This window comes from Nyctereutes procyonoides, unplaced genomic scaffold, assembly GCF_905146905.1.
Source record: "Nyctereutes procyonoides isolate TBG_1078 unplaced genomic scaffold, NYPRO_anot_genome, whole genome shotgun sequence".
In the NCBI taxonomy this organism is placed as follows: domain Eukaryota; kingdom Metazoa; phylum Chordata; class Mammalia; order Carnivora; family Canidae; genus Nyctereutes; species Nyctereutes procyonoides.
In genome coordinates, this window is record NW_026575121.1 from 15,730,517 (window position 1) to 15,758,221 (window position 27,705).

General features: G+C 35.0%; 1 protein-coding gene across 1 annotated transcript in view; it reads right to left on the reverse strand.

The window, feature by feature from the left end:
• Positions 1-27,705, reverse strand: part of DIAPH3 (diaphanous related formin 3) — a 489,880-nt gene that overhangs the window by 244,359 nt on the left and 217,816 nt on the right. Inside the window, exons 18-20 of the mRNA XM_055336191.1 lie at positions 25,481-25,576; positions 17,032-17,126; positions 12,658-12,759 (exon numbers count right to left, since the gene is read on the reverse strand). Of these exons, the coding sequence (XP_055192166.1) occupies positions 12,658-12,759; positions 17,032-17,126; positions 25,481-25,576 (293 nt within the window). The remainder of the gene's footprint in view (positions 1-12,657; positions 12,760-17,031; positions 17,127-25,480; positions 25,577-27,705) is intronic.

Here is a 27,705-nt window from a genome sequence, read left to right on the forward strand (position 1 = left end):
TAGGTGATCTCACCCAGAGCCACAGCTATAAATGCCATGGTCCCAGATTTATGCCTCCAGCCCTGAACTCCTAGCTTACATCCCAACTACACTCTTGATGTGTCCACTTGGATGTCTACAGACATGTTAAGTGAGGCTCCTTCCCAGTCTCTTCCGCTGGCACGCCTTTTTCCCCATCTCTGTGACTGGAAATGCTTATCTTTCTAGTGACACAGGCCACAAACTTTGGAGTCAGCCTGATTTCTCTCATATCCCCAATCCAATCTATCCAAATACATCCAGAATCTGACCAGTGCTCACACAGAGACCATGCCATCCAGCCTGGCAAGCCAGCACTATTCCTCACCTTAATAATTAGTTAGAATGGCATGTTAAATGGTCACTGACTTCAGTTTATGCCCCCACCCCACAATCTGTCCTCCCACACATAGCTGCCAGAACAATACTCATAAAGCATCAGTCTGATCATTTCACTTATTTGTTAAAAACCCTGACAGCTTTCTTAGAATAAAGTACATGGGCCTCACGTCATGGCTCCAAGGCCCAGGAAGTCTAACCTCATCCCCTACCACTCCTTACTCTGCCACAGCCACTGTCCTGGATGTGCCAAGCTCACTTATCCTTCAAAGCCTGGTTGCTCATGGTTTCCTCCATCTATGATGTGCTCTCCCCAAGACAGCGACACAGCAAACTACAGTTATGTGGCTCTGGCTAAATATCATCTCTTCAGAAGTGTTCCCAAGTCTTGTCAATCTCACATACACACATACACATACCCTCACCCCACTACTTCCTGAGGAGTAGTTATTATTACTTGATATTTTACTGTTTATGTGTATGTTAGCATCTTCAGAAATGGAAGACCAATAAGGAATAAGAGACACACCCACTGCAACTCACCCAGGGCCTAGAGCAATGCCCAGTGCACAGTAGGTGTTCCATAAATATTTGTCATATAAATGCACAAATCAATAAATCATTTCAGAACCCCGGGAGCAAGGTATTAAAATAAAAAGATCAGATGGTGGTGCAGTTACCAATTTAACTTCAAGGTCTCAATTCTTCCATAAAATATCTGGCAACCTAAGTCCCCTGTAACATCAAAAGGCCAGGGTCTACATTAATGGGAAAATTGCTACCTGGAGCCATTTCATAAGACTCTAATGCCGGCTCAAATCAATAGTAGAATGGTTCTTAAATATACTCAATCTATTGGCAGTGAAGCCATGTTAAGTCAAACATAAGAAAACCTCCAATTTTCTGTGTATTTCGGTATATTTGGTTGAATCGACACATGTATTACACATTATTTTGTACTACCTGTTAAGCTTGTATAGAGAAGAAGTAAGTGGACTTTTACAAGTTTTATCAATTTCTAATTCCATTGTGTCATGTGTAGGAAGAACTACAAAAAAAAATCTGCGTGGAAAAATGGAAAAAGATCTTCTGAGAAAATTATTAGAGTCGAGTGGGCAAGGTGAAGATACCTTCCAACTGACAACTGATTTTAACTCCTCAAACCAACAAAATGTATCTAACTTCAAATAGCATTGTGACTATTTTGGCTTAAACTACTGAAGGTGACAGAAGACAAAAATCAGAGCATGAGAAAAATTATGGAAGTACTACATGTCTGCAGAATTTTAGCTGCAAATCAATGAGAATCGAAAGCAAGCTAAATTAATAAGCCCTGAACTAGGTGAAAGAAAAACCATCTGTGCTGGCGAGCCTATATTAAGTCCTGGATCCTGGTAGAAGCATGTCAAGAAGGTTGCAAAGCAGAGTGACAAGAATAACCGAACAACAGCTGAATGCTTAGGATCTTAAGAGAAGCAGACCTCTAAGATTTAAATAGCTATGAATCTAGTTATAATCATTTATTATTCTAAACAAATGTCCTCCCTGGGTAGTGAAAGATTTGCAGATGAGTTTGCCAAAGCGCTGTCTAAAGCATCATGGAATCTGAAAGAACTTGGACTCCAGGACAGGCACAAAAAGCAGAAGACAAAACAGAACTCTATCTTCCAGGAGGAGAGACTGGCGAGATTTCGCTCATTGACAGGCGAGAGTGAAGATGAATTATCAAGGAGAAAAGGAAGAAGTAATTACAGAAACCGAAACGGAAAAGAAATTGTATCATACTAACTTCACGTCTTTTATTATGTTTTAAAGTGGTAACTCCGTGAAACATTACTGATCTTGTAGCAGAACATTTGCAAAGCTCTTGAAATAATCAACACCTAAAGCATGAAAGACAGACTTGGAGATATTCAGGCTGGGAAAGCAATAGCTCAGTGGAGATATTCTCTCGGATTCCTTACCTATCTTGCTCAGTTTTTCCTAAAGGTGTTTCAATAAGCCATGATTCTTGCAACAAATCATAATTTCCTCAACATCTATTATAAAATAAAACCACTAGGTATCATAAGAAATACTCTACAGGCTACCCTGAATATTTAATGGACAGAAAAAAAAATGGCCTTCTGAGTTCAAAGAGCATCATGGTAAAAGTCCAAGGTAGGTGTGATATCAAAAGAACAGTAGTGTATTGTGACAGTTGAACAAATGGCAGCATTACACAGGGTGGTTAAGTTCCACTTTTTAAAAAAAGAGTGAATTCAGACTTTTATGTCATAAGTTATTGGTTTGCTTTTGAATTCACCCATTCAAATTCAGAGAAGCCATTATCTAGAGAGATTAATTTTAACAAAAATTAAAATAATTATCTCAAAAATACTTAAGATTTTTAGTTTAAAAAGTGACTTTATGTTTCCTGAGGCAAGGGAAACAAAAGCAAAAATAAACTAATGGGATATCAAAACGAAAAGCTTCTGCACAGCCAAGGAAACAACAAAACTGAAAGGCAAACCAATGGAGTGGGAGAAGATATTTGCAAATGATATATCAGACAGAGGGTTAGTATCCAAAATAAAGAACTTATCAAACTCAACACCCCCAAAATGAATAATACAATTAAAAAATGGGCAGAAGACATGAACACATATTTTTCCAAAGTAGAAATACAGATGGTCAACAGACACATGAAAAGATGCTTTGACATCACTCATCATCAGGGAAATGCAAATCAAATCAGTGAGATATCACCTTATGTCTGTCAAAATGGTTAAAAACAACAATGTAAGAAACAATAGGTATTGGTGAGGATGTGGAGAAACGGACACCCTCTTGTACTGCTGATAGGAATGCAAACTGGTACAGCCAGTCTGGAAAATAATATGGAGGTTCCTCAAAAAGTTAAAATAGAACTACCCGATGATCCAGCAACTGCACTAGTAGATATTTACCCAAATACAAAAGTACTAATTCAAAGTAATACATGCATCCCAATCTTGTATCTACAATAGCCAAATTATGAAAACAGCCCAAGTATCCATCGACCAGTGAATGAATAAGAAACAAAACAAAGGAGCAAAAGGATAAATAGAGGGGGGGGGGCAAACTAATAAACACTCCTAACTAACAGAGAACAAACTGATGGTTACCAGAGTAAGTTGGTTAGAGGGAGAGTTTAAATGGGTAATAGGAATTAAGGAGTTCCCTTGTTGTAATGAGCACCAGGTGTATGGAAGCAATGAATCACTATATTGTATACCTGAAATTAATATTACACTGTATGTTAACTAATTGAAATTTAAATTAAAAAAATTTAAAGTGATTTTAAAAGACATATGTTTTAAAGCAATAACAATATTCATATGATACCATAAAGATGGATACACATCATTATACATTTGTCGAAACCCAGAAAATGTACAACGCCAAAAGTGAACTGTAATGTAAACTATGGAATTTAGATGATAATAACATGTCAGAGTAAGTTCATCAACTGTAATGAATGTATCACTCTGAGGTGGGGGTGATGTTGATAATAAGGGAGGCCACAGATGTGGTAGCGGGACAGTATATGGGAAATCTCTTATCTTCCTCCCACCGTTGTTATGAACTAAAAACTGCTCCAAAACAACAAAATCTTCTTTAAAAAAATTCTTCAAACTTTGTTATTTTATTGTTCTTACCATATATTTTCCTTACTTTCTGTTTATGTCTTCTTTATTGCACATATTCATTTAGCTAATATCCTATGGTCACCATGTGCTGGAAGATATACCATGTGCTGAGAATATGAAGATGAACATGAGCTACTTCAGCCTGCAGAAAGTTCTGAGCATAAATGAAGACTGTCATGCGTAAAAGAACAATTATGTTCTAGTGGTATAAGAACCATTCGGAGATATGCACAGGACATTTAGGTAACAAAGAGGAGGGATACTGAATTTTATAGGGAAAGTATTTCAGAGGAGTCTTTCTCAAAATGGAAAGGAGGAGGAAAGGGCAGCATACCAATTGGCTTAAGTTTGGTACCTTCAGAGTTCAGCAAGTTAAAGAAAGATGAAGTATATGTGAAAACTGAGACCAGAGGAAGGAGGAGCAGCAGGAATGCTTCATTAAAGACTGAGTTCTGGGACTCCTGGGTGGCTCAGCGGTTGAGTGCCTGCCTTCAGCCCAGGACGTGATCCTGGACTCCCGGGATCAAGTCCCATATCGGGCTCCCTGCATGGAGCCTGCTTCTCCCTCTGCCTGTATCTCTGCCTCTCTCTTTCTCTGTGTCTCTCATGAATAAATACATAAAATCTTTAAAAAAAAAAAAAAAAGACTGAGTTCTGGATGGATGGGAAGGAGGGGCTTCTAGAAAGACCTGAGGAAACATGCTCATTATCTGGATTATGGGGATGGTTTCAAGAGTATAGTCATATGTCAAAATTAATCAAATTCTACAAATTCTAAAGAAGTGCATTTTATCGTATGTCAATTATACCTCAATGATTTTTTTTTAAAGTCTATGCTATTTAGAAGAACTGAAGACATCCATGTAAGAGCTATGGAAAAGCAACTGAAGGATGTTAGGGACGCAGTAAAGTCTGTGGCATTTCACACTCATTTTACATCTTTACAGGTGTTCCCCACAATCAAACTAAAGACAGAATCAGGGATGCCTGGATGGCTCAGTGGTTAAGCGCCTGCCTTCAGCTCAGGGTGTGATCCTAGAGTCCTGGGATCGAGTCCCACATCAGGCTCCTTGTATGATGCCTGCTTCTCCCTCTGCCTAACGTCTCTGCCTCTCTCTCTCTCTTTTTGTGTCTGATGAATAAATAAATAAAATCTTTAAAAAATAAAGACAGAATCAACTGGTCCTATTATATACAAAGGACCAAATTTGTCCATACACCAAGAATACATTCCTATCACTAAGTAACAGAAGTTTTCTTTATCTCAACTCACTTTTTTTTTATTTAAATTCAATTAGCCAACATAAAGTAAATGCTTAGTTTCAAATGTAGTGGTCAATGATTCATCAGTCTTATTTAACACACAGTGCTCATCATATTATGTGCCCCCCCTTAATATGCCCATCACCCAGTTACCCCAAACTCCTACCCACCTCCCCTCCTTCAACCCTCAGGTTGTTTCCTAGAGTCAAGAGTCTCTCAAGGTTTTTCTCCCTCTCTGATGACTTCCCATTCAGTTTTCCCTCCCTTACCCTATGATGCTCTGTGCTATTTCTTATATTTCAGATATTGGTAATTGTCTTTCTCTGGCTGACTTATTTCACTCATTATAATAACTTCTAGTTCTATCCACATCAATGTAAATGCTAAGTATTCCTCCTTTCTGACAGTTGAGTAAAATCAAACTTCAAAACTGCCAAAAAATACAATAGACATAAATAAAAGCAAAGAGACAAGTGAGAAGTATTAAGAAAAGTGGCAAATATTTACAAAGTAACACTCAGATTATATAATGAGCTCCTGCAAATGAAGGACAGAAAAGATAGGAGAAAAAAGGTATTACAGGCAGTTTTAAGAAAAATAAATAACAAATATATAATAACTGCTTCAATATCATCTCATAATCAAGAACTATAATATATAAAAACAAAAAAATTAAATACTGGAGACCATACCAGAAAAAAGTCCACATATACATTGTTCACAAAAGTATACACTGACACGCCTCTTGGAAAAGTAATTTGGCAGTAACTATCAAGATTAAAAGTATCTTTAACCTAGCAATTGAAATTCTGTGACTCTTTCCTAAAAAAATAACAAAGCTAACCTTTAGAGTTTATTATTATTAGAGGATTTATACATATTCACTATATCAATTTTTTAATTCTCAGGAGAACACAATGGAGGTAGGCACTATTACTGTCTCTGTGATTGGTAGAATAATGTTCCCTTAATTAATAACCATGTACTAATCCTAGCACTTTTTTTTTTAAAGATTTTATTTATTTGTTCATGAGAGACCCAAAGAGAGAGGCAGAGACACAGGCAGAGGGAGAAGCAGGCTCCATGCAGGGAGCCTGATGTGGGACTCAATCCCGGGTCTCCAGGATCACACCCTGGGCTGCAGGCAGTGCTAAACTGCTGAGCCACCGGGGCTGCCCTAATCCTAACACTTTCAAATATATTATTTTACACTCCAAAGGGTCTTTGCAGATGTGATTAAATAGAGAATCTTTTGAGGGAGGAGATCATCCTGGATTATCCAAATAGGCCCAATATAATCACAGGGCTCTTATAAAAGGAGAGGAGAGAGACAGAGGAGACATGATGACAAAAGCCACTAAGATGCTGGACCATGAGCCAAGGAATATGAGCAGCCCCTAGAAGTTGGAGAAAGGAAATAAATCCCCTTCTACAGACTTTGAGGGACTGTAGCCCTGATGACCCACTTTGAACCTCTGATCTCCAGAATTAAATGATTATAAACTTTTGTTGTTTGCAACTCACTAAATTTATGGTAATTTTTTATAGCAGCAACAGGAAATAATATAGTCCCATTTCCTAAATAAGAAAATTAAGGTACCGAAAAGTAAGTAACTACTCAAGAGCACACAGCTAATAAGGCTGGTCTAGGATTTCAACCCAGAGACCACACTTACAATGCATAAGATACACTGCCTTCAAATGCATATATCAGGATGAATGTAGAATCACTCTTTTAAAAAACGCTGGAGACCTAAATTTAATGGGTATTGGCATAATATTTCTGAACAGTATATTCAAATACATATATGAAGATGTATCCAAACTTCTTAAAAACCCTCCAACTAACCATCCTTCATTAGAATAATAAAAGTTTAAAAAAAAGTCACAGGAGAGACCAAAGAATACCATTTAAGAATTTAAAACCAGTACATCATGAAAATAAAGATCTCCAAATAGGTTTTTTATAACGAAAGTTTCAAAACAATGTATTTTTTCTAAATGTTCATATGAACACATATATATTTGTGAATAGAAAGAAATAGGATTGGAAGTCCAACAAAATGTTAAAAATAATTTGTATGGAATGGAGGTAGTGAGATACAAGGAACTTTCACATTGTATTCAATACTTTTATACATTATTTAAATGTCTTACAAGAATATGAGCATATATTTTAAAACAGGCATTTTTAATGCAGGGAAATATGCATAAACTTCCTACAACATTTTTTGATTAAAAAAAAAAAAAAGAACCAACGGAGGTCTCTCCTGCACAAAGTTTAAAAGCCCTGCCCTACAGTGACACCAAATGGTGGCAGCTCGAAATACAGAACACAAACAGGACATTTGTTCAATTCAAACTTTCCTATAAATGTTTTAATCCCTTTGAAGAACAGGCAGATTAACAGAATTTAATAATATGGAGACAAATACTCAAAAACTTTTACACCAAGTTTCAAATGCAAATTTTTAGACATTTTTCCAAACTTTAGCTCATCTTCTGATCCCAATGAATAATCACTTATGTTACTTCTTATACAGTTAAACCACGATTGTGTGAAAACAGTGATTTTTACCTAATGGTTTACTGATCCAAAAAAACTGCAAATATAAAAATTGGTCTCGCAACTAAAATCAAGTCCCACTCAATGGGAGCCAACCTTTGGTAAGAAGTCAGGATTTGCGGAGGATAAGTGAGGAGGTGTTAGAACTAAAGAGGGAAGGAAGGAACCCAAACAAAGAGACAGGCACGTATATTTTCACTTCTTCACTTACTGATAGAAAATTAAGTTGAATAAAAGCACCAGGATAGGGCATACCAAATATAAAGCAATTTCTCAACAACAGAGAGAGAGTCCTGAACTGCCCAGGGAAAAGGATATTTCAAATTAAGCACATCAGTCAGTATTCAGTGTTTTTTGCCCAGAACCTAAACCAATAAATAAAATCAGCATGCAAACTGTCTCATTCAAGTCACACAAAAAGATTCAGAGACAGACCACCTCTCAGAGCACTCCTTTAAAATACCATTTGAGGGGATCCCTGGGTGGCTCAGCAGTTTAGCGCCTACCTTCGGCCCAGGGCCTGATCCTGGAGTCCCGGGATCAAGTCCCATGTCGGGCTCCCTGCATGGAGCCTGCTTCTCTCTCTGCCTGTGTCTCTACCTGTGTGTGTGTGTGTGTGTGTGTGTGTGTGTGTGTGCGCGCGCGCGCGCGCATGCGCGCGTCTCATGAATAAATAAAATCTTCAAAAAATAATAAAATAATAAAATAAAAATAAAATAAAGTAAAATGCCATTTGACTAGAACCTTTCATCTCTCAGCATTAAATGACAACTTTTTCAGATTTTGGATGGAGTATTATTTTTCATATGTCAAAAACTCCCAGAAAACATAGGGCATAGAAGTGTACTATACCCAGCTACAAAAACAAATTAACAGTATCTTGAAACTATTAGGCCTTGAATTCATAGCACCAGAAGATCAACTCCAAAAGATACCAGACCACCAACTACCACCAATGTCACCATCGCGAATTAGACTACAGTGCATGGACAGGACCAGGTCTAGAACACCTAAGAACTTTCCTGCTCATACTGGCCAATGTCCAAGACATAAAGATTGTGAAGAGAATTGGTACCTTAAGACTGAATTATTAAAAGTAACATATGAGTGACTAAATCCTTCATAGCATAAAAGTACCTATATCTAGTATTCATGAATTAAAAGGTCCTTTTTTTTTAAAGGAATAATGATAGTACTTGCATTAAAACATTGTGCTTCCAATTTCAAGGGAGAAATAAAATGCACATGAAACACTTTATTACTGGAAACCTGGAAAGAATACAGACATAGCAAATGGTTTAATGATTGAAAGAAAGCTTCAAGGACACACAATTTAATGAATATTGGCATAGTATTTCTCAATAGTCTATTTATATACCACACTCTATATAGGCAATACAGTCCTAAAAAGTTCTATCTAAATAATACATGACAAAAGTAAAACATATTTCTAATTTACATGTTTTTCTAATTGGTCTTCAATTGACATTGGTTACTAGCATTTTGGATGTGTTACTTTTACACACTGCCTTTCTATCAAAGAGAAAATAAAACAAATACCAATGTCCTGGTGGAGATGCTTTTTGTTTATTGAATTTTACATAATTCTTTAAGGAATTAAGGTTCATTATTTAATGCAAACAACTACAGTAAGTTTTAGCATATCAAATTTTGAGGTTTGTTGAAATGGAACACACCTTTCTGAGAAATCACATGTATCAAATTAGTAAATTTGTATAACTGGATAAAAGAAAGAGTTAAACTGGTAAACAATGTAACTAGAGTTTTAACTGATATATACATATATATATTTTTAGTTAGAGTGAGAGAGCGAGAGAGAGAGGAGAGGGGGAGGGAGGGAGAGAATCTTAAGCAGGCTTTACATCTAGCATAGAGCCTGATTCGGGGCTCAATCTCATGACCCAGAGATCATGACCTGAGCAGAGACCATGAATCAGATGCTTAATCAACTGAGCTATTGTTAAATGATTTTTGTTAAAATGAAAACAATATAGAAATCACTATCAGGGCAGTCCCGGTGGCGCAGCGGTTTAGTGCCGCCTGCAGCCCGGGGCGTGATCCTGGAGACCCTGGATCGAGTCCCACATCAGGCTCTCTGCATGGAGCCTGCTTCTCCCTCTGCCTGTGTCCCTGCCTCTCATTCTCTGTGTCTCTATGAATAAAAAAATAAAATCTTAAAAAAAAAAAAAAAAAGAAATCACTATCAGATTACAAAGCCTGAAGATGATACAGAACTAAAAGTATGTTTGTCTTGGGTGAAAATGAAAAGGCAAGTGTTGGCCTTATTTGGGGGTGCAAAAGCTATCCTAATCCTTGCCTATTCTTTGTCTGTGATACACTGATGGTTTTTAGGTAGAAATGATTCGTACTTTAAGCCAAAGTTTAGTCAAGAAGTAAATGTTGTTCTACAAGATCAAAGTCGTGTAGGAATCTGTAGTTTATCTTTCCTCAAGGTAATAGCCCACCTTCATTACAAACATAATTTATTACTTTAAAACTGAAATGGTATAATGGGAATCATAGAAATACACATGATAATCAGTTACCTAAAAACACCAAATCACCTTACTTATATAATCTCGTAAATTGAAAATATATCATATCACTCTTTAAAGAAACTTAATATTGAGCTTTTAATCCAGCAAGAGCAAAAACTTGAGGCATTCCACACTGTTCTACAAGTTTTGTCCATCATGTTCCTTTGGTAATTCTCAAGTATTGTTTAGAACTTTAAGCAGGTTTCCTTTCTTTTTTTGGTGAGGGAGGTGTCTGAGAGGTAGAGGGAGACAGATTGGGAATGGTGAAAAGTTGGAATGCAAGAAGGTATAATTGAAGAACATTATTATTCAACCAAAACATTTATATATATTTCTATTTTAACATTCCTACATATTTATATTTATATATATATTTATATATATAGTGCGTGTGCTTGTATTACGGTATTTTTCCCCCTCAACTTTCTCATTTCTTCACCAAAGCAATTAGGTCTTAAAATGTTAGTACCACACAAACTAGAAATTATGAAAATGTGTTCAAGAATATTCACAAATATATGATAAAGCAGTGTTCATATTGTCCATAGCAGAAGTTTTTCAATAACATTAATCTTTCTACATTAAATTCCAGTTGCAATCAGGTATGACCTGGCATGGAATGTGTAGATTCAAGGTCAAGTTTGAGTTGACACCTCCTGAAATGGAAGTGGTCCATCTCTGTCTTAAAATCAAAACTATAACCTCTAGCATTAGTATCTAGAAATATAATTGTTTTAGCTTTCTGACCCCTATGACAACACCGCTTGTAAATCATGGCTCTTTGATGCAAACTTCAGATTTTCAAAGGAGGGCATAGCTTGGCTATCTTAAATACACCTAAAATAACTGCAAGTTTAAGCTCATTCTTCTGTGAAAATCACTAAAACATGCCAAGAGTTTTACATTTGTTCTGTGATGATGTGCAATGTAAAAGTTACTTGCTAAAAAGGCATTTTTCACATATGTATTTCAGATCTAATGTGAATGGGAAATATCTTAAAATTGTAACTTTACATTTTGTAATCTTCATTCAAGTCAAAAAAGATGGGCAAAAATCAAATCTCTAAGTAGTTTGTGGTTAAAAATTTAATGCAAATTCTCCCTTACTCACTTATTCCCAGTGGAAGATATTACAGGTAGAGCATCAAACAGGAATCAAAATAAAGACAAAGTGATCAGGTAAAAGAATATAAAGCAAATAAGAAAATACAGAAGAAAAGAGAAAAAGAGGAGAAAAAAATGGAACCCTAGAGAACTGCGTAAAAAAAAGAAAAACATTTTTGTAAAGAAAATAAGTTATAAGTTATAAAGTTTTATAATCAAAATTGTAAGACTATAAATTGGATAAATCTTAAAAAAAAAAAAAGGAAAAATCTTGGTTTTTTCAGCAAATGCCAACCACATGCAAAATATGGTAGGCAGACAGCCCTGCAGTTACCCAGCCCTAGTTTTCAAAATTATATCAAATAGCAATTCTATCATACCCTGGTGATTGGTAATAGAACTGAAGATAAAAGAGAAAAAAAATAACCTTACATATAAAAAAGAAATGAAACACTAAAGTATTGTCAGGATGACTGAATGTAATCAACTTCAAAATGATAATTTAATGATAGGAAAAAAGAAAAGAAAGCAAGCTTGATAAAATCTTAAGTTGCAACACAGCTAATATATAACATTGACAAGTATTTTCACCCCTTTAGACCCCAACTTCTATAAAATTGGAGGCTGAAACAAGATGATTATCAAGGTATCTTAAAGATTTTTTTTAAACATATTCATTTTTTCACCCTCATTTTCCAGAAAGAGACTGTATTTCTAATTCCAGAGTCTAACATAGAAGATGAATGGAGGTAAGAGATTAGAACCAAAAACTGAAGCTACTCTTGTAATATGCTGGAATACATAGTTCCAGAATAAATCATAAATATACTCTTCAGTCACAGCAGTGCAGTTTTCATCTTACCTTTTGACATGAAATAGAGAACACACGCAAAAATATCATGTTTATACTTTTAAAAAACTCCTTGGACTTCCTTTGAGGTTACAATTTCAACATATATATTTGAAATCAAGATAATTTCCCATAAATATCCTTAGGTTAAAAAAAAAAAAAAGGCAGAATGGATATTAAAGATTTGTGAAACAATCCTGATGTGAAAAGGCCTGACAGTTCCTTTCCTGTGTGACAGAGTCTAAAACTCCCCGCCCAGGAAAGCTAACGCTGAGAGACAGTACTTACCACAACAGCAAACTGCTCGGGTTCACATAGGTTGTTATAGTCATTCTTGAACTGAGACAGTGAGCTTAATTGTTCTTGATCAGGAAGATGCTTTATTAGGTTCTAAAAATGAAAACCACAAGAAAATATCTTCACTATATACGCTTCCTGAAATCTAGAAAGATTTATTAATAAACTATGGTAAAGAAACCACTGAAAAAGTCAATCTTTAGTTTTATTTCTAGGTAACCTCAGCCTTATACGACAGTCTCTGCATCTTGAAAGAGTCAATTTCCCTTTTCTCTCTCCAGAGTTATATATTCATATCAAGCACTACTGAATGTTTATTTGATTAACTATATAACTGAGAAAGAAAAACTCAACCTACACCAAAGGAATAGCTTTCTCACCTGGGTAAATGTGATCAATTATATTTCAGCTTTAGGGAATTAAATGTCAGAAATTTCAGCAAAGCCAAACATTTTAACACTTCATTTGAGGGGATAAAAGAAATTATCATATTGGTACTAAAAGGAAAGAGAAAGAAATGAAATCCAGAGAGTTTTAATGAAAGTGCTTGCAAGATTTAATCAACACGATTACAGTTTTAATAATAAAAATTAAAATATTTCTAAAACAAAGACAAACTAACTTTTCTGATAGGAAAGAAAATCTGAAAAGGCACTGAAGACACAGGATGATGTACTTTGCAGATAAAAAGCTTATAAAGAAATCCTTTAGGAACTTAAGTGCCCATGGCCTTTTGCCTGTATCATCTGCAGTCTAGAAACCACAGGTTCTGGGTTATTCTGTCTTCTTTGTCTGTGCATGGCCTTTCCCAAGACATACATTTAGACAAAAGAAATACTCCCAATAGAGAAAGACCAAATAAACACACAACTTATCTTCCCTGTTAGAACTTAAATGATAACACAATCCTGTGGACAAAGTCTATACAGATCCACTGTATCCAATTATAATTGACTATAATAGTGTTATAACAAGTTAGTGTCCCTATATTAAAATTAAAAGAGTGGTTGGTGCTCACAACCCCAGATTATAGTATCAATATACTCTGTACAAACCCAAAGTCAAGTACAAGTTATAATTAAGCCTATACCATGCCATATATATATATATATCGGGAAAAACTCCCCCCCAAGTGTCATTAGTTAAAAATAATGTTAGAGAATGTTACATATCAAAGTAGTTAGATCAAAGAACAAGTTTTGGACTCACTGTGTACCTTTGGACAAAAACTTGGTTGACTGGCCAAAAACAAACAAACAAAAAGTGGCAATTTAAGATCTTCCGTAAAAAAAAAGTATTTACTATTAATACTACCAACTGAATAAAAACAATACAGGTAGAAGATTTTTCCATATAAGAAAAATTTCTCTAATTAAAATTGCCTGAGGCCGAAAGACCTGGTTATTTATGTTTCTTTCAACCATTCTAGCCAACAGTTGGATTATTTGAGTTATTTACTAATCAGGTCTCTGAATTTCTTCAGTATCCTTTTAGATAAATATCAAATCCCCTTAAATATTTGTAGTTAATATATAATTATCTTTTGTCATGAATTTATCAATTTTTCACTTCTTCAGTTTTGCTTTGTGAAGTATTAAAACTATTATGATTTGTAAGAATACAGGCCAAACTTCCTTTGTCTTTCCCTTTATCAAAGGTACCATCCTTTCACCAATCCTAAGGTCCTATCAGACTAAACTCTTAGCAGTTGCCCACACACCCTCCAGCTTTTCCCTCACAGCACAGGGAATTCTTCGTGCCAGAATAACTGATCCTTGCTATGTAACTCATACAATCCTACTGCCCTTTCTATATCCATATTTCAACACCAAAGAACCCTCACCTCCACACATGCACACATGGAAGTACCCTCACCTTCACACATGGCACAGTACTCCTCTAACACACCCTCTAATTCGGAAAAAAAAAATCTTGATCTATCCATGTTTATCTTGTATTATAATTTTATATGTAAATGTCATCTTCCTTGCCAAACTACAGGTTCCAAAAAGGTAAAACCTATGTATAATTGAGCCTGAAATAATGCCCTGAACATGGTGGGTGTAATAAAATATTTGCTAATTGAATTAATTAACAAAAGACAAATGAAGGCAAGTGGGCAAAGAATGAGGTAGAAATCTGACATCAAAAATAACATACTACTGACATCTAGTTATATATGAATAAGTGATTAGATATGCCAAAATAAAATCATGAGTGTGAACAGAGCTTACCAAAATGATGATTATTATAAAATAATGTTTTCTTCATGCTCTGTTCAAAATCAGCAGTTCTTCATTTTACAATTAGGTACATATCTTTAAAATTAAAACAAGACTTCAGGATCCCTGGGTGGTGCAGCGGTTTGGCGCCTGCCTTTGGCCCAGGGCGCGATCCTGGAGACCCGGGATCGAATCCCACATCGGGCTCCCGGTACATGGAGCCTGCTTCTCCCTCTGCCTGTGTCTCTGCCCCTCTCTCTCTCTCTGTGACTATCATAAGTAAATAAAAATTTAAAAAAAAGTTATTAAAAAAATTAAAACAAGACTTCAAATAGCATGAAATTCTTATTTTTTAGTCAATATATAAATACCCAAACCAAGTCTTTAGATTTTAAATTTCTAAAACCAGTTTTATATTTAGTAGATGTGGTAGGCAGAATGACAACCTGAACCACATTCTCCTACCCCAAGGTGTTCACACTTAATCCCAAGAACCTGTGGAAATATTAAGTTACACAGCAAAGGGAATCAAGGTTATTATCAGCTGACCTTCAAATAGGAAAATTTTCCTGGATTATCTGAACCACAATGGTTCTTAAAAGTGGAAGAGAGGGGCAGAATAATGGAGCGAGAAGGAGATGTGATTATAGTAAAAAGAAGAGGGAGGCAGCACTGCTCCAGAGTTGAAGAAAAGCTGTCCCAAACCAAGGAATGTGAGCATCCATGAAGAACCAGGAGAGACAAAGAAAAGGATCTTTCCCCCCTAAATCCTACAGAAAGGAACGCAAGCCTGCCAACACCTGACTTTAGCATGGTAAGACACGTGCCAGATTTCTGTTCAATAGAAATGTGTTATTTTAAGCTACTAGAGTTGTGGTAAATTATTACAGCTGCAATAGAAAACTAATATATTAAGAAACTGTATGGACCTGGATGATCTTTGACATGAATTTTAAAAATCCACATTTTTCCCCATCTCTACACAACAAAATCCAAATGAACATCCAACACATTCATGTAATCAAGTTAAAAGCTACTCTGTAAATATTCAACAAATACAACACGTATTAAGGAGAAAAATGTTCTTTAAGGAACTTGAAATCTACTCCCAACAACAAGGCACATTTACAATCCAACAGTAACCAACAGTAACAAAGACAAAGATCTCATAACAAGAAAGTGCTGGAGAATAAAGGTTTAAAGAGTTACTGGATCAGGTGTTTAGGAGTCCCAATGATTCACAGCAAAAAATCCTACTGGAATTACATTACAACCACATTCAGAAGACAAGGTAGGAGAGGCAAAACTAAAAACTGCTCAAGGTACCATCTACTGATGGATTAAATGTCTAAAATAATTTTAAACATATGTTGACACTAATAATCTCTGGTTTCTTTTTATTGCTAAAAAAAATCATTTTTCTAACTACCATCCATTATAAAAATGAAAGACAGTCAACATGATATTATTCTCTCACTATATAATTTGTGGCTTGATACTCTGATTTTATATTTTATCAAGATATGCATTATTGATGCCTTATGTGGAATTCAGGAAGTAACTCTGGCACCACACTAGTATTCCTTATATGCTATTCTGGGTAAAAGCCATTAAAAAAATCTCGCAGCCTCCTGAATGAATTCAGAATGCTATGCTTACAACTTCTAGCACTCCTACAAACATAAATGACTCGAGGAAGGGTCATTTAAATAAAGGTAACTTTTAAATAAAGAGAACACTCCCTCTATCTTCTAGACCAAATCAAAATAGAGCTTTATAAGACAAAAGTCAAAGAAAAACATATTCTAAAAGAATTATACAAATAAATTTTAATGAACATATTACTAATTTTAACTGTAACCAAAACAAAAACATATATGTAAAATTAAACAATTTGCCTTTCAGAACAGGCATTTAAAATAATTGAAATGCAATCATTTTGATAGCATTATATTTGGTTTGCAGTTAAGAGAAGATGCAGAGTTTTATCTCCTGGCAAAGCAGAAGTTATGCTAAAACTAATTATGCAGCAATGATTTTCCAGTTGAATGATTTGGTTTAAGAATTTTGCTTCACTTACAGATTTCTATTTAATGAGAAGCTTGTGATGAAATATTGGAATTTAAGCTCTCTGCCAGTTTACCTGAATCATAGACTCTGCCAACTGTGTTTCATCCACTTCCAATATCATCGTTTTGATTTCCTCATATGGCACCCGAAAAGAGCTCAGGAAGATGGCTAAAAGGAGAAAAGAGAGGTTCATAATGAGTAAGAGAAGAATTTGAGATGTAGTTCTATATATAAAATCAAAAATAATTCATAAAATGAGAGACTTTAAACATTATATATAATTACTACGGGAGAAACGTTCATTAGCGCATTTTCTATTGTGGCTTTAGAACTAGTATTTAAGCAATGGTCCTATATTATTATGTTGGTTCCAAGGTTGATTTTTCATACTTCATTATTAGCCTATCATGGAATGGTGCCAATTTATATGTGATTAAAAAAAACCCTGAAATATACTTGGTATGCCATAAAAATATCACATTGTAATAAAAAGAGCCATGAAACACCAATATGCACATGTAATATTTGTCTAAACGTGTTATTCACTTGAATAATATCTTCTAGCCCTACTAAGTAGTTAACAAAAAATATTTTAGGAAAACTCATAAGTAGTGCATTAATACTACTGCAAATTATAGTAGCATTTCCCAGTTTAAAAATATTAGGGCAGCCAGGGTGGCTTGGTGGTTTAGCGCCATCTTCAGTCCAGGGCATGATCCTGGAGACTCTAGATCGAGTCCCACATTGGGCTACCTGCGTGGAGTCTGCTTTACCCTCTGCCTGTGTCTCTGCCTCTCTCTCTCTCTCTCTCTCATGAATAAAATCTTTAAAAAATAATAAAAAATAAAAATATTAGACAATATGCCAGAAAAATAGCTTTTGCTTGTAACTAAAGTTTGAATATCCAATACTAGAAGATAAATTGTCCTGGGTAACTACCCAAATGTATAATATGTTATTACTAAGAGTTTCAACATTATTTACATTTTTTAAATACCTCATATATCTAATAATAAAACACAATGATCTCAAAAGCTCTACTGAGGTAAATATGTGTATTTTCACAGTATTAGATGTAATGCTTTTGCTGTTTCCTACCTTACTCTACTATTCTATCTCTTCTTCAGTGGCATTATGTCACTTCCTGAACATACTCAGAATTTGCTACCACTAGCCCACTAATTTATTTTATATGCTGAACGTAGGTCATTTTGTCTGTACGTATTTTCATAGAAGGACCGTATTTTTTATAAGATTGAGAAAATATGATCTACTTCTTTCCTGAAGGCTTTATTTCATATACCTGAGGATACCATGGATCATCTACAGATAAGCAACAAGGGTACCATTTGTATTCTCATCATCAGCTTCATTGACACATTTCTGAACTCAGTCATAAATATGAGATAATGGTACTAGAAATTATGGATCGGTATAATCCTCAGTATCCCAACAAGATAGAATAAATGACATAAATATTAATGCAACAGAGATTAATGAAATTATAACAGGATAACCCTGTAGAAGACAATAAAAAAAGCACAAAAATATATTAACTATATGATCTGAAAGAAATCACCAATAAACAATTGATGGGACAAGAAATCTAAATCTGTATATCATGTACAAAACAAGTTGCATATGATTGTAGAATTAAATGTAAATATTAATACAAATGAATACTAAAAGAAATTTAACGTGCCAAATTGGCTCCTGTATGGTTAAGAGAACTTTTTTTTTTTAAGATTTTATTTATCCATGAGAGACACACACACACACACAGAGAGAGAGAGAGAGAGAGAGAGAGAGAGAGAGAGAGAGAGATATGCAGAGGGAGAAGCAGGCTCCATGCAGGGAGCCTGACGTGGGACTCAATCCCAGGTCTACAGGATCAGGCCCTGGGCTGAAAGTGGCGCTAAACCGCTGAGCCACCAGGGGTGCCCCAGTAAGAGAACATCTTAATCGTATAAGTTGATGGAAAATCTGTGAAAAGATTGATATCTGATACCATAAAAGGGAAACACCATCAAAGCACGCAAAACAATTAAAAAGCAAGGAGGCTGAGTGGATAAACCTGCCTTAAGATCGAAAGCATTTGTTTTTCGTTCATTTAGAATACCCAGGGATCTAAAAAGAAAAATGAGCAAAATGTATATAGACTTAATTAAAAGATTAAGAAAAAAAAAAGACCAAAGAAAAAAGAAAGTAATAATATGTTAAACCTTAGGAGTAGGCAAATTGAAAAGGCAATTGTTAAAATACACCTGAATTGCAAATTTCCTAAGATTAAGCAGAAATTCTGAAATTATTAATTCCCTTTAGGAAGCAATAAATTTCACTCAAGAAACCTAGTCTGTGGATACAACACAGAAATATAGAAAGGATTATAACATTAAATACAAAGATCAAAGGATAAAGTTACTCTGAAGCATAATATAGTCATTGAGAGAAAAAAATTATACTTTTATATATTTTAGTTATTATGGAAAAGAAGAGAAAAGCTCTTGAAATATCTATCTACTCCATCCTGAAAGGATATTTTTTATCTTAATCAAGAAATACCCTCAGTACAGCAAAAAGTATAGAGCTCCCCAATCACTCTCTCGTAGAACTGAAACTAATTTTAATATTGTGCATCAACTATACTTCAAGAATAAAAAAATAAAACCTTGAAACACCTAAAAAACATATATATGTGCATGTACGTATGAACTGAATTACTGAGCTGCCCTGAAAGGAAGGAAAACAGAAATCCTGGGAGAAAAAAATATTTTAAAAAATGAAAGTTTGAAATAATGGCCAGGAAAGGAAGAAAAAGATTATTATGAAGAAACAAGATTTGAGGGAGAAAAAAACTTGGAAAAAAATATATGCATATATATGTGAATATATATATATTAAACTACTGACATTAAAAACAACATATGGACCAGACATCAGATAAAGAGAAAACTGAAAATATGAAAGACATAGGCAAAGAAGTGATCCAAAACACAAATTATAAAGAGATGGGAAAATACTAGGTGAAGAGATCTAGAAGAGGAATAAAGGTACCTTAAAAATGTCAACTTGGCGTTGCAACAGGCAATCACAAAAAGAACACAGTTGAAGGAAATTTGATTTGAAGAGAAAATGTTAGAATTTTCTAGAATTACAGAGAGACACACAAATCATCACAATAAGAATGCTCAACAAATCACAAGGAAAATTTTTTTAAAGCCACACTAGATCCTTGTAAAACACATGGCACTGGTAAGGTACGGAAGCAAGAATATTCAAGCAGTGATTGTCAAGGAATAAATTTGTACAAACACAGAACAGTATAAACTTAGAGCAATAGTCACCTAATTTTTTCTGTTACAGCTACATAATATTTTAGGTTTTGTAAGCCATACAGTCTCTATCACAACGAGTCAACTCTGCTAGTGTAGCACAGAAGCATCCATAGATAATATATGAATAAATGTCCTGGCTAAGTTCCAAAAGACTGTGTTTCAACAAACAGGCAAGGGCAAAATTTAGCATGAGGACTATAGTTTGCCACACTCTGCCTTAGTACCACCAAAGCTGGAAGCAACCCAAGAGTCAACGAAGGAGTAAATGAATAGAGTATAGCATTCAAAGACATGGTATCATAACCACAATAAAAATGAATATACTAAAGTTAGAGGTATCAATATGCTATAATTTTATTCATCTATAATTCGAAGTCAGCCCAAACCAAACAACTTACTTAAGAATATGTACATGGTTGGTAAAACTATAAAGAAAAGAAATATTTAAACCAAGATTTAAGATAATGATACTTCACATAGTAAGGGAGATAAAATTGGAAAAGGTCCTATTAAGTCTCCAAAGTAGGAGTCACGTTCTATTTCTTTAGCTGCAGGTGTTTGATTTAGATCATTAAACTGTAGCATGCATTTTATATATTCACTCCTGTATAATATGTCATAACAATGCAATTAAAATAATTTTAAAAGAATAATATGAAAACAGAACACATGGGGTGGAAAAAGGTGACACTGACTGTGTGGTAAATGATTCAGATTGCTCGAGTGAGGTCCGGTTCCTGTGAGCTATTCTCAAAAGCCCCGGGGCTTTTGTCCTGTGTGATGAGAGTGTCTCTATTTACTGGAGACACCGGGTTACACCAGACAGTCTACGCTAATAATGTGAACTATGGTGGGGGCTTTGGGTCACAGTATTAGCCTTACCACTCGAGGGTCTGAAAACTCAGGTCATATAACCAAGACCTAGTAAAAATGCTGGACACGAGGGCTTAAGTGAGCCTCCCTGGTTGGCAATAATCTGTGAGTATTATTATGCATCATTGCTGGGAGAAGCTAAAGCTCTCCATGGCTGAAAACTCCACCCTCAGAATTCTCCTAAACTCTGCTCCATGTACCTCTTTACTTGACTGATTTTAATCTGTACCATTTAAGTGTGAGTCAAATAGCTTTCTGTCAGTTCTGGGAAATCTTGTAACAAATTATCATACTTAAGAGTGGCCTTGGGGACCCCCAAACTTGCAACTGGTGCCCGAAGTGAAAATGATCTTGGAGATAAAAAAAAATTACAGATAAAAACCTTCTATGATGTCACACACTTTTGAAGTATAAAAACCATATGAATAAGCAAAACTACACAACTTGCATAATCAATAAGTAACATATAAAAAAATGAAATGTTAATAGAAGAGTTTATTTTGCAAATGGACATCATTTATTCCTTTACTTTCTTCTATATTTGCAATTCATCCACTGCTTTCAGGTATTAATGATTATATAGTCAAAATAACATGCACATCAAACACCTATATTTACAAAGACTAAACTATGTTATTGTTGTGTTTTCTTAACTATGTTGTTTTTATCGCTTATGAATAAGGTTTTTGGAAACAGTTGCTCTAAGGGCAAAAAAAGTGACAGAATAGTTGAAAATGGCCTAATGCATAACACACAATTCAGAAGGCAAGCCTAGACCTTTAAAAAACAAATTAAAAGTTACTGAGAATGAGATACTCATTTAAAGCCTCCAAAAGACCCATTAAAGTGAATATTTTTACTAGCATGCATCTTATCCTTCAAAATGTGATTATATAGATCCCAGTGGGGAGCTTTGAGTTCAGTGAAGAAGTGTAAAGTGTGCAGATTTTGGAACCAGTCACACATGTTTTCTTCAAGGGAACTTATAAATATTTAAACCTTTACATTAATTCATAGATTCCAGGGTTCTTCCCTTTACAGCTCTAATACTCCAAAAATCTGGTAAAGCATATGAACTTTGTAAAACTCTTAAGACATCTCTCAAGCCTAGAGTGGCTGGAACTGTACCTTTTATGCTCAGCTGAGGGTCTCTGCCAAACCAATTATGAACTCAAATATGGGAGAACCTAATACACCCTTGAATAAATAGGTAAACAAAGGAGATTTTTAGATCCTTTCCCAAAAATTCTATCAAAGATTTCAGTTAAGAGAAATCTCAGAGAAAGTATCTCAGGTTTCTAAGTGACAACATAGAGTCTTGGCACTACCACAAGACTCTTTTCAGAATTCAGTATCTCAAAAGACTGAATTTCACAGACAAAAACCAGCTGTGAATCAGACTATAATTACGGTCAAGATTATAGGTTGCTAAAGCTTCTTAAAGCTTAAGTCATAATACTCGCTACAATCAAAGAGGGCAAGAAGAATCCAGAAATGGATTACATCATAATATGACATGGTATAAATTCTAGACTGTTCGGTCTTATACTTTAAAACATGTTTAACAAATAAATGAATGAATATATATCCTCTAGCTAAAACAAAAAGACAAACAATATCCTCTGTATAATATGATTTGTTATTTCCAAACAGGAATAGCATACTGTATTCCTACTGACCATTTTCAAAATAAGCAACCTTATTCAAGTCACTGAACTGCTATACCCACCCATAATATCAATGCTACCACCTATGTGATAGGCTTGTAATAAAGATTAAAGGGCCAAACATAGAACTAGAACATAAAGGTAATCAATAATTATTAGCTATTACAATTAAATTTCAAATCCCATTTAGCACATGTTTTGTCACATAAATAATATCAACGTCAATTATTCAACTTTGAGATCGCTATTTATGCTAACTTATTATGGCTGATCCATCTGAAAAGAATTCTGTTAAAAATGGTATTTCTTGGGGGTACCTGCATGGCTCAGTTGATTAAGGGTCTGCCTTCAGTTCAGGTCATGATCTCAGGGTCCTGGGATCAAGCCGAGTCCAGGTGTCTGCTCAGCAAGAGTCTGGCTTGTCCCTCTTCCTCTGCCCTTCCTCCCTGCTCATGTGTGTGCGCTCTTTCTTTCTCAAATGAATAAAATCTTGAAAGAAGAAAGGAAAGGAAAGGAAAGGAAAAGGAAAGGAAAAGGAAAGGAAAGGAAAGGAAAGGAAAGGAAAGGAAAGGAAAGGAAAGGAAAGGAAAAGGAAAGGAAAGGAAAGGAAAGGAAAGGAAAGGAAAGGAAAGGAAAGGAAAGGAGGAAAGAGAGAGAGAGAAAGAGAAAGAGAAAGAGAAAGAGAGAAAGAGAAAGAGAGAAAAAAAAGAAAGAGGAAAGGAAAGGAAAAGGAAAAGGAATAGATTGATTTCTTCAGGACCTTAACGAGGCTGTTGAGAGTTAAGCCTAGGAATCAGTAATGCAAGTCATGGACAATTTTCAAGAAAAACTCTCTCTTTCAGATCACAGAGAACAGAACTTTTAGATGTTATCTATGTTAATAATGCTTTGAAGTCAACATTTCTTTAAAGGGAAAATTCCCTGAAACTATATCATGTAACAGTCCCCCAAATCTCAGTAGTCTAAGCATGTCCATGTACATATACAATATACAAATCATTTCTAATTCAGACTACATTCTATTACACAACAGAAAGAGCTCTGATACTATCTTCACATCATGGTGATGGACACCATTTTGACTGCCATTCTGCGTGCAGGGGAGAGAGCACTGGAGTTTCTCACACCAGCAATAAATGCTTCCATGCAAAAGCTACCTCATCTCCACCTACGCTGTCCTTGGCCTAAACAAGTCACATGGCGACGTCTAATTTCAAGAATGTAGAGGATGTGCAATCAACTTGTACCCAGAAATAGAGTAGTATATTGGCCAAGCACATCGATGTCTACACACTATCTGTGGGGATCTTGGTACATCCAGACTGCAAAAATGGGTGGTCCTCTGTCATAGTAAGCATGAAAGGAAGGAGGTCTCAAAACTTCCATAGGAGTGTCAGCTCTTTTTTTTTTTATTTATTTATGATAGTCACACACAGAGAGAGAGAGGCAGAGACACAGGCAGAGGAAGAAGCAGGCTCCATGCACCGGGAACCCGACGTGGGACTCGATCCCAGGTCTCCAGGATCGCGCCCTGGGCCAAAGGCAGGCGCTGAACTGCTGCGCCACCCAGGGATCCCCTTTTTTTTTTTAAGATTTTATTTATTTATTCATGAGAGACAGAGACAGAGAGAGAGAGAGAGAGAGAGAGAGAAGCAGAGAGAGAAGTAGGCTTCACGCAAGGGCCCGATGCGGGACTCGATCCCAGGACTCCAGGAGCATGCCCTGGGCCGAAGGCAGGCACTAAACCGCTGAGCCATCCAGGGATCCCCAGCTCTATCTTTTATACTTACTGCCCCCAGCATAATTCCTTCTTCCATTGATAGCATGGATCTTTATCCTCTTACCAAAGAATTTTGTTCCCAATACTTGCTAAAGCTCTCTAGAGGCATGTAATAATTGAAAGGCAGACTAAAAAGCCATGTTAACTTTCCATGCCTCTAGATTCTCGACATTATATTCCTCTCACAAATTTAGAAAGTAATACATACATATGGTATTATCTCAGTTCCAAGCAAACTATCTTTGATGCATTTAAGTTGCAGTTGGAAATGAGTTAGAAGCAAAACTCTTTGCCCTCTTTTCCCAGGGTAATTCAGTCAGGGAGACAATTCAAAACTAAGTATTTAGCTCCTGTAACAGTAATTAAATCTAAAATATTTCCAGTCATTACTTCTGAGGAAAGGCTTTGAACTGCTCAGATGGGATAATGGAATTCATTTTACTCATCATCCTAATTTCCATTAATATTCCAACCTCTATTGTGTGTGATCAAGTATCAAAAATAATAGAGATTCAGAGGTATAAAAGAAATAATCCACTACCATTTTTTAAAATATGATGTTATCACCTAAATTTCTTAACTCATTATTTATATAGACAAAGGGTAAGTTATAGACTTATTTTCATTTTAAACACTTTCCTTAGCAATTTTATTTTATTTTTTTGCAATTTTATTTTCTAACATGCATTAATTTTTTGAAGAATTTAACCCATAGATTGCCTAAAGGAAAAGAATTATCTTTGAAGTTGTTATGCAAATAATAAAATATTAAAATAATGAAAAACAAGCCATAAAGAAAATCAAATAATTTACAGGAACCACCTCCAGTGTTTTGCTAATGTAATAGTACTGAAGTTTCATACGTACAAAGATTCTGGGCAATTTTAGAATCTAAAAATTTAAGCTCTTTAATTTTTTTCTTAATAGCTTTCTTTTCTTCAAAATCTTCTTCTTCTCTTCTCTCTGTAAAACCAAGGATAGATCCATGTCAGTAAAACATTCAGCAGTAAAAGGACAGGTCGTGAACTATTATCAAAGAATCTAAAAAGCTAGAATTCTTTTAAACATAGTTATAAAAAGAATAGATATCTCAAGACCTAAACTGTTTCAAATAGGCACTGGTGGTTTTATGCTAGAAAAACTAAGAGTAAATACTTGAAAGTCAAACAGGAAAAACAAAACTGATGTTCATTATAGAAACCAATACCATTGGGTCTAAGAATGAGTACACTTAGCACATTTGAGCAGTATACAGGACTCAATTATGTATGATTACATAAACGAATATACTTACACTTAGGGTAGGTTGAGAAGTTAGCTCTAAGAGGGCTAAGCAAACACATACACATGGCTATTTTATGTCTGATATACCATGCTTATTTAAATATATAGTTCCTAATAAACTGGAAGAGTAGGTGGTTTATAATTTGTTTTCCAAATCTTTGAAAACAGTCAAAATTTGATACTTAGCTTATTGTATCTGAGAGTTTTAAAATCAACAAATGCATCTAACCTCCCTATCCTTAGTAAAAAATAAGAGAATAAGTGTATCATGCTAAACAACAACCTATGTATGACGTGTCCTTACAGCAAAGTATATGATAGTCAAGGTTAAGAGCTGGAACCAATAATGATCCTATCATTTTCCCTCTCCTTTGTGTCCATGGATAGCACCTGTGGTCAAAGCCATTCATCTTATAAAAATAGGATCTTGATAATAAAGAATAATGGAGCAAAGTGTTTAGTTACATATGTACAAATAAATCACTAATATTAGGGGAAATAGCTTCCAAAAGCATCTTCATATATATAAGATGGCACAATATAATTACATTATGTCAAAAAAAAGACCATCATAATCACATGTTTTGGTACATAGTGTGAGACAGGGATCAATTTTTAAATTTTTCAAAATATTTATTAACTAATTACCTCTACCATTTTATTAATAGTCCTCTTTCCCAGCTGATTTTATATTACACTTTTATCCTTAATTGTTTTTCTGGGCTTCTAATTCTGTTCCATTATTCTAAGTACTGTTCCTGTGCTGCTATCATTCTGTCTTAAGCCTTGCATGATGTATCTTAATTGTATGTTCAAATTATTTTGCTTCCCTTTCTAAATTTTCTTCCTTTTTCTCATGTATTTTTCCATGCAAACCTTAGAGTAATTCAAAATTTCCAAAAATAAAATCCATTTGAATTGTATTTGACTCATGAGGCATTTGTAAATAGATTCAAGGAGATTTGATATGTTGACAATATTCAAAATTCCCAGCCATCAACATGACACGTGTTTACAGTTATTCAGATTAGCACAGTGTTCTTTGTAGGCAACCTGCACATTGTTAGAGTTAGGTGTCCTAAGTATATCTAAATTATACTCTTAAGTAAGAGGATGGGGGGCAGAGAGATTGGTTAATTCTACCCTTCCCCACTATACTTTGTAACTAGTTACTGCTAGAATGTAGAAACTGTTGAATTTTGCATATAAGTAACTTTACTTATTCTTTCAAATGAGTTTTAAGCACCAATTAAAAGGGACTGTGCTAGGCGATATAGACATAATTCTAGACAAAATAGAGACATCCTAGCCCAACAGAATTTAAAGACCAACAACGGTGAACGCAAAGCAAATGTCAACTACAATATATAGATAAGTCTCCAATGTTTTGATAAGAACCACAGTAAATAAAGAACTCCATAACCCATATTTATGAGTGTCTTCATGTAATAAGTGATACTTAATCAAAAGCTTGAAAGAGAAAAGGAGTTAGGCAGGAGAGAAGGGTTTGGGGTGGTAGGAGGATGGATCAGGTAACAGAAAGACAGTGTTTGAAGGTCTAAAGATCTAAGAACTTGATAGGCACAGAAAGAAGTGAGAATAGTAAGAGCAGAGACTATTGAGTGCGTGCAAGTAAATGACACCAGAAACTAAGCAGGTGCCACATCATGCAAGACCTTCTAAGCTAGGTTAAGAAGTCTGGATTTTATCCTCTAAGCAATGAGGAGCCACGGAGATTTAAGTATGTGACAGACATCACAAAAGTTGCATTTTAGAAAAAACTCAGGCTCTTCGAAGTGAATTGAAAG